Genomic DNA, 13,294 nt, shown 5'->3' with positions numbered 1-13,294 from the left:
TTAAAGAGCCTAGTCAGAGGCATTGCCAGTTCCCTTGTACATTCTCACAAAATGTGAGCTAATATCTAATCACACAGTTGTATTTACAGTGAGATTCTGCAATATCCTAAGAATCTCTGTTCCCATACCAGTCTGTCACATGTCAGCATTAACAGTTAAGTAATGTAGTAACAAATGTTTTATCTGCTTCTGTCACTTTGTCACCATCAGCACTCATTAGGATTATTCTTCCTCATACTTGCCACATAATGAAAAAACTCTTTGAGATTTTCTTCAGCATACTCAGCTAGTTTCTCCTTGTAATCTGATCTTGACTGCCTTACCATGCTGGTTGCCTTTCTTGCCTGACCCTTGTACTGTTCATGAACTTACTGGTCACCTTTCTCCTTATATACCATCCAAAACTTATTTTTACAGCTCATGCTTAATGATACTACTCATCCATCTAACTACTACCTGCAGTCTTAGAACCTCTTGATTTACCCTCCTTACCTTAGGTATACAAATTAATAATTTTAATTATTCAGCCCTAATAATTAAAATTCTTTGACATATTTTCAAACCTAAGAGAGAAAAAAGAGACTTTGTATGCTTTTCTCTCTTTTCACTATCTTTTATTATTATGTCCTCTAGTATAGCATGGTTAAGCCAAGGGAAAACTCTCTCACTATCTTATAAAAGTCATGAACATACATATCATCTTCAATTAAATCTCATCTCCATCTCCTCTTAGATCATATAGAAAACTATAACTAATCAAGAAATTATGAAAACTAGCATTCTATACAATTAGTGACTCTTCTTTGAACACCTCTGATTCTCTGTATATTCATTAAAACCTCAGTGATATAAAGCCGAGGGCTAATCCAATTCTGGCTTGATCAGCGACTTACATAACTGTAACTTTTTTTTTGCATAGAGGCAAACTTTTTAAAATGTTATTTAAATCCAGATATTCATTAGTATTTGAATACATGTTTAATGGGATTCTTTTTATCACAACTGTTATTTTCTGTGTTCAAAATTTTAATCTTTGTAACATGTTTCAGTTTTCTACCTCCATTCCATTCATGTGCAGTCTCCTATCTAGAAGGTTGACTACCATAATGTTACTCGTGTTTAACTATGGGCATAATGACATGTGATGAGGACCCTATCTCTTCCACATATTACCATAAGTATTCATGACTTTAGCCGTGTGTGTGTACACGGGGCCGGTTTGCCTGTTCTGAGGGATGCAAAACCCGAGTTTCCGGATGAAAAAACCCTCTACCTCTATATGAGACTGGCTAACTCACCTTTAGTCGAAAGAGACCAGATAAAGGTTCCTCACGTCATTGAGAGGAATCGAGCCCAGGTCTTTCTGACCAAAGGGCTTCGTCTATACCGACTGAGCTATAGAGGCTCTCCGTAGCCTTCTACCTACCAGTTAAATTAAAGTGAACTCACACTACAGAGATGATAAACATTCAGTGAGGTGTGACTAGTGTCTGATTTTGATCACATAGTCACACATACTATTTCAAAGTAAATTTCTTATATCAACTAAAAAAGAGAAATTGTTATCAAAAACTGACCACAAGTGTGACAATAGGACAAAAAAAAGTAAATAAATAAATAAAATATAATTTAAAAAAATATTTTATAGTCAAATTGTAAAACAAAATTCAAGAACCTACCACATATCTATAGAGGTAGTGTATGCTGTGGAACCCAAAAGAACATCTGGTGGCCTGTACCTAAAAGGAGATTTTAAAAAAAAGTTTGTTTTTTCCAAAAGAATACAGATTGTATTCTTTTGGAAAATTAAAATTAAAATTCATATTTAAAAAAAAAAAATTGCTATGAATGAAATTATTCATATATTTATTCTCCAAGCAATGTGCATATATCTGACATTACTTTCATTGTTTCTTTATCACAGCTTACACTAAACTGCGAGCTGAGATAAAGAATAATACAGTAATAAAGAAACAATAACTGTTAGTAATATCTCAAGAATTTCCTTAGATAACAATGCCCAGGAGTAGAGCATACCCTTATCAAAGAGTGAAGTGTATGATAGTATAACAGAATTAAGATTTTGTTATTACTAACAATTGTTTCCAAATTAGTCTATTACACTAGACGCTCACCATAATGATCATATAAGGACCACAAAAAATAGTCAGTTATAGCGCAAGATTGGCTACTGTGAATTTGGAGGAGGGGGCTGCTTTCCAAATTCTAAGAAAAAAAAATTATCCAAGAAAGTAGTAGCATAAGTTCAAGAAGCTACAGTTATCCAACTGTGGCCTCTTGATCTTATCTCACACCAAGCTTTAGTCTGTTGGATGCTCATTCCCTCTTCTAGAGCACTTTAACGGGTTCTTAATTTACTTCTCTCCACATGCACTGCAGAGTTTCAAATTTTGCTGGCTGGCAATTAAAAAATATTTCAAAGTAATCTTTAAAGGTACCTGTGGCATAACTATAAACAATAAAACTACATGATAAACAAAGTATTGAACTTTAATGAAAGTACAGAAATATTTCATACTGAAAATAACAGTACATCATCAGTTTGCAGAAACACCAAGCAAATCAAAGAACAGGAATACAAGGTACATGCAACAATCAGTTTACCTATTAAAAAGCAGTTGCCACGAGGTACAAATTAATAATAACATTGATAAATAATATTAAAACTATTTCTGATGTTTACATAAAATGAGAATCTCTTAAAACTTTTGGGAGAAGAGATAATCGTTCCAATTCAGGTTAGGCTGATGTAAAATGCTTCACAACTTTCTTTAAAAACTCACATATATTTAAAACTGCTTCTATGGAGAAGACAAGCATCATCCCACAGGATACTGTGTCTAGTGTCAATACTATGTTATGCCAGACCAGACTTTTGAGGTTTCACTTATTCAATGTAGTAACGATGTTCATTAATTTTTTTATCCACATAACAGCCCATCTGTGCAATGTCAAGTTACATTCATAAGGGATCTAGTAAACACCAGCTAAAAACTTTCAGAGGTGACAGTTTGTTTTTTTATAGATGACAACAGATGAGAAATTTTGTTGATAGAAAAATGTGGGAATCAAGTGATACTTCTTCAGAATTCTGCAAATAAGTTTAGAGATACTAGAAACATAAGGGATTTGAATCATGCAGTCTGTTGAAGAATTCTTAGGTATTAGAACATAGGAGTGAATTATCTGCTGGATTTGAAAAGGGTTGTAACCATTAAATTCCATCCAATTCCAAAAGGCAGTCTATCTTCCTCTGATAGCAGCCTTATCCATTAATACTACAGCTTTTCCTTTACCTGCTTTTGAAAAAGATATATGCACCTTTTGTTTTAATGAAAGTGGTGTCCATAGTATATTCAATACTAGATAAATGATTCATAGTATATTCGATACTAGATAAATTATGGAGGTAATTTGCTTCTAAAGAGTGAAGCAGCAACTTAAAAGTGTATTTTAGTATCATCTTCACTTGAAAGTCAATAGATTGTGTTTGACATTAGGCAACAAATCAAGATACAAAATGGATTTGGGTATAACAACAAAATCATGGCCTTTAGCTAACACACTAGTCTCAACACCAGGCATTGGGCAACCATAAATGTTAATAGCCCATTTATTAGTAGGAGTGTTTTTTGCAGTAGTCTCTATAAACATCTTTCATAAGAGCAGGTTAATGATTGTTTAGAAAGCAAGGAATAACAAAGATAGCATTGTTGGATGATGTGAATTTACATGACTTTGTACAGTGCAGTGTGTGAGAGATGTCTTCATCACAAAAATTAAAGGATTTATGGAAGAGTAAAACTGGTGAGTGATTTTGTATTAAGTGTTTTGATTGTGAGTACCAGTTGGGTGGCAATAACGAAGCAAATGTTATTAGAGTAGAGTAGACAGTATTGACAGTAGAATGGAAAATGTTAATGTTGGAATTAATGTTGAATGTGCATTGATGGAAATACAGGAGAACAAAATTTAACTAAATAAGGAAATAGGACACTTATATGCGATCCTTCACAGGGCAAAGCATGAAATCAAAAAGTTGAAGTGGCAATAGATTAGCAGGGCTGAGAAGAAAAGAGGCATGTGGTTCAAGGTAAGAATCGAGATCACGTGAACAAATGAGAAAAACAAGGTAAGGAGAAATTTATATATGGAGACTATGATCAGAGGAGTACTTAATGAAAGCATAACAAAATCATGTTTCCCTAGCACAAAAATTAATGATACTAGTTATGCCATACAGATGCAGAAAGGCAGGCAAAAGAACTAATTGTCTTGGTTGGCACCAATAATCTAAGAGGTGAAAAGTATTCTAGAGGGAGGATGTGAAGGAGTTGTTGAATGAAGAAAAATGAAGGGCAAAAAGGTGAAAATTTTAAGTCTTCTGCCATGATACAGCACAGGCAAATTGAGGAGGATGGTGATGATAGCAAACATATCAATAAGCAGGTTGTGCAGAATGATGATGGACCTATGGTCTGAGTTTGATGGAAATAAGGATTTCTATAATGCTGACAGACTGCACCTAAATGGTTTTTGGTGTTAGGTACCTAAAGAGAGCTTTGTTCACTAAGCATGCTGAAGCATACATTCAAGAAAAGTTAAGCAATTAGTGTGTGAGCACCAATGAGGTGAGTGAGTGTGAAAATGACCAAGAGGTGAAGAATTTAGATTCTCAAGCAAAATATATTCAATAGGGTAGTCGATTCAGGAAGAAAAGGTCATTGAGAGCATAAAGGGATACTGTAGTTTGTGTATTCTAATGCTAAGAAAAAATGAAAGAGTTTGAGAACAGGAACCAAACCTTGGAGATTCAGTGGCAAACTCTAAAGAAAACATTGACTGATTCTGCCAGAGAGGCATATGGTGAGGTTGTCTGCAAGGATAAAAAAAATCAGAACTCGCTGGCGGACACAGGAAGTTAAAGAGGCAGTGAAGGAAAAGAAGAAAGCATATCAAAAGTTCCTGTCAAATAAGTTGGCTTGTGCTCTTAGCGAATATAGAGACAAATGCAAGAATGCTAAACACTGTGTAAAACTAGCTAAACAAAAGTCGTGGGAGGACTTTGGCAAGAATATAGAAAATAAATATCAAGAAGGTGGCAAAATATTCTGGAGGTTGTTGAAGAAGCTTAGGAATGGAGGAAAGAGTGCTGTAAAAGGAGTTAGAGATGATAAAGGTGACATCAAAACGGTAGAAAAAGATATCCTTGAAGTATTGAGGCATTTAGCAGTATTTAGCAGTGATGACAGCACAGTGGTAAAAAACACTGACCAGGCATGCAGTCAGGAATACATATCCATACTGGAAGTAGAAAAAGCCATCAAAGGCTTGAAATGTGGAAAGGCAGCAGGAGTAGATGATATTCGACCAGAAATGCTGAAGTATGGTGGTATAAGAGTCTTACAGTGGCTGCACTGCATAGTTCAGAAAGCCTGGACAGAGGGACGAATTCCCGATGATTGGAGTAGAGCTCTCATAGTACCCATACATAAAAAGGGAAATAAAACTTCATGTGAGAATTACAGAGGTATTTCCCTACTGAGTGTTCCTGGCAAGATCTATGCAAGTATACTTGAGAAGAATTGTGGAAGAAAAGCTTGGTGAAGAACAAGCTGGACTCAGGCCAAATAGAGTCTCAGGATCAGATCTTCACTTTACGACAAATAGTTGAGAAAGCATGGGAATATAACAAAGATCTGTATTTAAGTTTTGTCAATTTGGAAAAGGCATATGACAAGGCGCCAAGAGAGAGCTATTCAATACGCTGCAGTTATATGGTGTCAATGGGGCATTATATCAAGCAATACAATCAATGGTAACATCATATTAAAAATGAGGATATAGGAAAGAACTTGACATTGTCAGCATCCAGGAATGCGTTAGCAGAGCTAATCTCAGGTGGTATGGTCATTTAAACAGAATGGGCGAAGAAAGATTAGCAAAACAAGTGTTCTCTGCCAGGTTGGCAGGAAAACGACCCAGAAGGAGACCAAGATATAGGTGGATTGATACGGTACTGAGTGCCTTAGACGATAGAAATATAAGATCTGATAATGTTGGAGTCTTGACAAGTAACAGACTGATTTGGAGGAAAATTGTAGATAGGAAGTTAGTAATGATGTAATTTTTTTCATGTAATACTATCATATCCTGTACACCCCTTGAGGGTACATGGCAGGAATTTGATCATGATGATGATGATGAATGCTAGGAGTATCAGAACAAGAGAGAAAAGTTTTTGGCATTAGTCAGTGCAATCTTGCCAAAGGTTATAGGCATTAGTGAGACCTGGCTAACAGCAGATGATATAGTTATTTTCTGGGAGGATAGAGAAGATAGGATGGCGAGGAGTACTGCTGATGATAGAAAATGAACTGCAGCCAAAAAGAATAGGAGATAGGTAGGAGGGTAGCTGTTCATTTGAAGCAGTCTGGTGTGAGATCAAGGTCAATAAGACAAAATATATGGGTGGTTGTTATTAGAGGTCGGGGGGTTCCACGGAATATCTGGAAGACATGCCTCAACAAATTATTACAATGAGTACAGGCTGGGTGATCATTATGGGGGTTGCCTTCAACTATGGGGATGGAGATATGAATTGCAAGGAAGAGAGAGATCACCTGATAGGAAAAAAATGGAATTTATACACCTGCTGAGAGATAATTACTTGAGGCAGCGTATGATGGAGGGGACTAGGGGGTGTGAGTCTGGTCCTGGTAATAGGATCAAAAGAGCTATCCATAACCAAGGTGGCTACACTCTCTCTGAATGAGGAAAGTAACCAAGCGGTCATGACTTGGAAGATTCTGTTAAGAAGGAATATATGAGGAATACAAGTGATTATGAAATGTAGAAGGAAGCGTGATACTGTGCCATGGCATAAAGTCCAGCAAGGGAAGGATAGTAGTGCATGGAGGTGAGTTAAGGGGTTACAGGAAAATTCATCTTAAAAACAGTTAATTGAAAGACAATTCATCGAATGCAATTCACCGAATAAGCAATTCATTGAACGACAATTTAACGAATGGCAATTCATCGAAAAAAAAAACAATTCACTGAAAATTTTTCAATGAATTCTTTCATAAGAAATACCTTTATGAAATGTTCATTTAATATCTCAACTATATCTGCCTCAGTGGATATCATTCACTGCGACCAGTATGCCCCGCAAAAAAATCGCTTTCCGAACGAAGTCGGATAAACAGTAGTTTACCCATATATTAGTGACACGAAAGATATATCCCTCTAAAAACAATTCAAAACAAAAAAAAAAAAAAAAAAAAATTGCACACACATCTTCACCCCACATGCCTTATAATTCATTTTTCGGTGAACTGTATTTTCGATGAATTGTTTTATTTCGATCAATTGTGCTTACGATTAACTGCTGATCGGTGAATTGCTTTTTCGATAAATTGTCGTTCGATGAATTGCATTCGATTAACTCTCAGCATACCAAGTTAAGGGGCATCTAGTGGAAGCAATAATAAATTGTATACCTAAGGTAAGAAGGGTAAATCAGAGTAGGAGTTAGGTGGATGAGTAGTATCATTAAGCATGAACTACAAAAAATTGTTGTGGAGGGTATTACGAGAAGAAACTAGCAGAGCAGGCCAATGGAAATTCAAAAGGTGACAAAAGCAGATAAAATAGTTCAGTTAGTGAGTGCAAGGATATATTATCCAAGCGAGGATAATGCTGTGACATATGTGACAGAGACTGGTGTGGATGTATTGCATGTTCTTAGGATATTGCAGAATCTTAATGTAAATACAATTGTGGAATTAGATGGTATATCAGCTCACATTATGCAAGAATGTGCAAGGGGACTGGCAATGCCTCTGATGGGCTCTTTAATTTAATTCTCAGTTCTGGCAGAGTTCCAAAGGATTGGAAAGGAAAAATAATTCCTTTGCATAAGGGAAGTTCTAAGACAGCAGTAGCAAATTATAGAACAATCAGAATTTCAGGAGCGGTGGTAAAAGGGAGTTCAAGAATAGGTGAATAAGTTATGATACTCTATGAGGGGCAACATGGCTTTATGAAGGGTCGGTTCACACCTTAGTAATCTACCACTAATTTTTTATAATAGAGTGACAGCTTAGTTGGATAAAGGATATGGTTACAAGATGATTCTGCTGGATTTTGCAAAGGTAATTCACAGCAGCCATCCTCTTTATGTGGATAAGAGAGTGGCTGTTGGACAGATATCCAAAAGTGGCATATGGAGGAGCAGAATCCAGGGGAAAGAAGGTGATAAGTAGTGTGTTAACGTTCCATTCTAGGACCCTACTATTTATTTTTTACATAAATGATATAGGAAATAATCTGAAAGGAAATATTCAGTTGTCTACTGAGGATGTGCAAAATTAAGTACAGTAATAATCAATCAAGATGATGTGGAGAACATGCATGATGATTTAAATAGGCTATCACTATGCAAAAAGATAATGGATGTCAGTTTAATATGAGGAAAATGTCAAATTATGCATTTTGGGATAAATCGATTACAAGCTGTGTACTACACTGATGGTAGTTTACTCCAGGAAATTCTGTCACCACCCTTAGAGATTTAGGGAAGGTGATAGAAAGTTGAAGTTTAGATGAAATATTGCTAAGGTAGCTCATAAAATTACTTGGTTATTGAAGAACACAACACACTAACTAGTAGTGATAAGAAAGTTGTTATTCCTCTTTATAAGGCCTTGATACACCCACATCTGGATTACTGTGCTCAGGTATAGTCTCATGGGGATGGGGAAGTGGTGGTGGTGAGTATTCAGAGGAAAGCGATCAACAAGTAAAACATTTCAGCTACTTGGACACGATTTGTAGTGAAGATGGTAAGTTAAATATGGAAATAGACAACAGAATCAACAAAGCTGAATAAATTTTTATGGAATAAAAGAGAAATTAGTTAAAACACTAAATTAGCTGTATACAAGACAGTGTTCAAACCAATTTTAACTTATGGATCTGAGATTCCTGAGAAAGATTATAGGTGTGAAAAGATGACATCAATGGCAATATCATATTAAAAACGAGGATATTAGGAAAGAACTTGACATTGTCAGCATCCAGGAATGCGTTAGCAGAGTTAATTGCAGGTGGTAGCGTCACCAGAATGGGAGAGGAAAGATTAGCAAAACAAGTGTTCTCTGCCAGGTTGGCAGGAAAAAGACCCAGAGGAAGACCAAAATATTGGTGGATTGATACGGTAAAAAGTGCCTTAGAAGATAGAAATATAAGATCTGATAATGTTGTCCTGACAGGTAACAGACTGATTTGGAGGAAAATTGTAGATAGGAAGTTAGTAATGATGTAAATTTTTCATATAGTACTATCATATCCTGTACAACCTTGAAGGTACATGGCAGCAATTTGATGATGATGATAATAATATTTCTAGAGAATGCATGCATTCATTATCTTTGTAATAATGATATTGATAAAAATGGCAGTCGGATTGCCATTACGTTGCCTTCTGTCTCTTGTATTTCTTTTATATTACTTTTTTTGCTCTTCAGAATTTCATAGCATATTCAAAACAATTTTATTTCTGACATCATTTTATATAGTTTCATTTAGAACATGTAATCAAGGGATTCTTTTAAATTTGTTTTTTTTTATATATGATTTTACTTAATTTCTGCAATGGAAGATCAGTTACATGTTTTTACCTAAATTCACTTTCAAAATTCAGTGAAAAATTGCTATTTATCTGATTTAAAATGTAAAAATGTTCTCTCCTATATGTTTAGAATTAATATAAGCTAAGGTTGGTTTACATGAGTGTGGTTGTTCATACTAGATGCTTGCCATTTTTTGACAAATGTAAAATACTGTAAAACTAATATTACAAACTTACCATAAAGTTACAACTTCATTGGAATATGTTTTGGTTGGCACTGACTTTGCTCTTGCAAGACCTGAAAGTGAGATGAAATTAAATGAATTTAAAAATTTTATGCACTTTATTAAGAAAATTATGAAGCTTGCTGGCTCATGACCCTTATATATTTGGAATATTTAATTAAAAAAAAACAAACAAACGAGAACATATAGCAATACAAAATTCAGAATAATATTGACAAAATACTCAAGGGTTTACAAAAGTCTTAGCTCATAGGCCTCTGTACGACTCTGGACCAAGCACAACCAAAAGAAAAGGCAGGCTTTCAAAGTGGCTTTAGTACATGGACCATATTCAAGTTGTACAACAGATTACCGAACAGTGTAATGAATATCAGTTATCATTATGTCTTGGTTTTATTGATTATGAGAAAGCTTTTGATGCAGTAAAAACTTGTGCAATACTTAAAGCATTAGAAACCAACAAGTGGAGGAGTCATACGTCAGGACCATCAAATCAGCATACACCAATACCACAGCAGCAATTCATTTCAATGGAAAAATCTCTACTGTGGAAACACAGAGAGAGGGTGACACAATATCTCCAAAATTGTGTACAGCATGCCTAGAAGAAATGTTCAAATTTCTTGATTGGGAAAAGAAAGGTCTGAAGATAAATGGAAGATATTTAAGCCATTTACACTTTGCAGATAACACAGTTATATTTACTTCAACTGCTCATGAATTACAGCCTCATAATCCAAGAACTCCAAATTACTAGCAAAACAGCTACCCTAAAGATAAACTTAAAGCAGGCCCAAGTTATGTTTAATAGCTATGTCCAACCAGAAATAATAAAAATTAATAATGATGAAATTAAACAAGTAGATCATTACATATACTTAGGACAACAGATATCAATGGAATGAAATATCATGGACAAAATTAAAAGATACATGATGCTTGGGTGGAAAGCATTTGGAAGATTACATTCAATGTTCAAAAGCCAACTACCATTATGCCTGAAAATAAAAGTTTTTAACCAATGTATTCTTCCTGTATTGACATATGGTTGTGAAACATGGACACTAAATGTAAAGGAAATTCAAAAATTAAGAACAACACAATTTAGTATGGAAAGAAGTATGCTTGGTATCACAAGACTGGATCACAAAAGGAATATGTGGATAAGAAATCAAACCAAAGTGTCTGATATCATAGGAAGTGTGAAACATCTGAAATGGGAATGGGCTAGGCATATTGCTCGAAGACAAGATCAACGATGGACAAAAGAAGTACTGGATTGAATTAAACCAGAGGAAAAACAACCACGATGCCGACCTAATTCACGGTGGCTTGATGATATCATCAGATTTGCAGGAGTGACATGGGAAAGGAGAGCTATGGACAGACAGTCTTGGAAGTTATCTTGGAAAGACCTTCATCCAGCAGTGTATCGACAATGGCTGCTGATAATGATGAAATTCAGAGGTGGCAGTATGATGGTATGGTCCTATTTTTCCTGGTTTGGCCCCAAACCTCTCTTTGTTGTGTCATGAACATTGAATATTCTGGACAATGCAATGCTTCCTACTTTGTAGCATTTCTATGAAACTGACCATTGTCTCTTTCAGCAAGACAATATATTATGTCATAAGGCTGCTGCTGCTGTAACTGAATGGTTTGTGGACATGAACGTCACTACACTTGACTGGCCTCAGAGCTGATCTCAACCCTACTGAACATCTGTGGAATCAACTGGAGTATCAGGTGAGGTTAAGGGATCTCCACCCCACAACAGTCCAAGACCTGATTACATGCCAACAAGAAAAATGGTCCAAAATTGCCATTGACTCCCATTGTACACTTGTGGAAAGTATGCCCCATAGGATTGCTGCAGTCATCGCAGCAAAAGAAGGTCTTACATCTTATTAAGGTGGATGTCATGGTTGTTTGTTCCTCACATTATGGAGTCCATTGACTTTTTTCCAAGCAGTGTATGCTACAGCATATGTAAAGTCTGTAACATAAATAGTAGATATCAACTAATCGCATCCTCCAATGCTTACTGCAGTTTGGAGGTTATTTGTTTCAAAGAGAATTATAAAAATTTGTAAAGTTGTCAAGTTTCTATAATGTTTTGCCTTTCCCCAGTGAAATAAATTAAACCACTACATCTAGTTTGTTCATAAAGGAAAGATGCTGAAAAGAAAGTAACATTCAAAAAATCTCATTTTCTCGTACAATACATTATATCCTAGTATTAAAGATAATGCTTCTTTTACAATTGGAAGATTACTAGATAAGAATTATTTTCAAAATGGACCGTCCTTTTCTTATGTTGTTTTCTAGTCAACTTATAAGATGTGAAAACAAATTGTTCACAGTCTACACAAAAGCATATTATGGCATTCTTATCTCTCTTACTCTTCAGAATCAGAATTATTTATGCTCTCTCTCTCTCTCTCATATTAGAGTATTACTGTATAGTAATACTCTAATATGAGTATTAACTATACAGTATTTACATCGGTCTTCCTGAAATACACTTCTGATGAGAATATTAGAAATGTTTTTGCTGGTATTCTTCAATATGAAAGAAGCAGATGGAACAGAATAATTTATTGACTACTCTACTAGTTATGAGAAAATTCTTGTATTTCACATCATCAGGAGAAATACATGAATAAACTAAAAAAACGGGTTATAATAGGTAATGCACATAATAAAAAATGGTAAAGATTGGGTCATTACCATTTTTAGACACACTCGTAGAAGTATCCAAGTAGAACACACTCAGTGTACAGGAAGCCAACATACACCAACAAGACTTGCACACCACATTCCATTGTCAACTGGCACTATTCATTCCTACATGACAGAGCTTACAGAATCTCCATTAATATAGATAAAACAAACCAAGAGCTCAACTACTTCGATACCATCCTACCAAAGAAAATGATTATAATAGAAAATATGCTATATATCTCTATATATAGTGTATTCTCTCAGCGCATGAGCTGACTTACTTGCCAGGAACTTTCAATATGCTTTTTTCTTTTCCTTGACTACCTTGTGAACTTCCTCAGTGGAGTTGATTTTTCTGTCCTTGCAGATGACCACACCAAAGGCCTCCCTGGCTGAATCAGTCAATTTTTTTTTTTCAGGGTCTGCTAATGAATCTCCAAGATCTGGTTCTTGTTCTCAGACTTCAATTTTTCTTGAATAATATATGTGTATTTTTTTGTGTATTATTATTATTTCTTGGGCATGATCATGGAGTCATAGATGCATAATGGGAGATCCACTCTAATCATTATCCACACAAAATTAAAGATGAAAAGAAATTATATTCTTGGTTTAATCCTTCATCCAAGCAAACAAAGTTTGAGAGTGAAGTATTTTCACAAATGGGCTA

At 35.2% G+C, this 13,294-nt stretch overlaps 1 protein-coding gene across 3 annotated transcripts in view; it reads right to left on the bottom strand.

Moving 5' to 3' along the window:
- Window positions 1–13,294, bottom strand: part of LOC150106513 (cyclin-dependent kinase 17-like) — a 363,340-nt gene that overhangs the window by 175,727 nt on the left and 174,319 nt on the right. For all 3 annotated transcript variants that reach the window (XR_016548362.1, XM_090393169.1, XM_090393168.1), the window contains exons 11-12: window positions 9,893–9,953; window positions 1,680–1,739 (exon numbers count right to left, since the gene is read on the bottom strand). Coding sequence is in view for 2 of the 3 variants with exons in the window: in XM_090393169.1 (XP_090249295.1) it covers window positions 1,680–1,739; window positions 9,893–9,953 (121 nt within the window). In the remaining variant the exon portion in view is untranslated. The remainder of the gene's footprint in view (window positions 1–1,679; window positions 1,740–9,892; window positions 9,954–13,294) is intronic.

This window comes from Typopeltis vanoorti, chromosome 5 (assembly GCF_054136105.1).
Source record: "Typopeltis vanoorti isolate ZY-2024b chromosome 5, IOZ_Tvanoo_1.0, whole genome shotgun sequence".
Taxonomy (NCBI): domain Eukaryota; kingdom Metazoa; phylum Arthropoda; class Arachnida; order Uropygi; family Thelyphonidae; genus Typopeltis; species Typopeltis vanoorti.
Note: the sequence above shows the minus strand (reverse complement) of the source record. Positions and strands in the feature narration are given on the sequence as shown.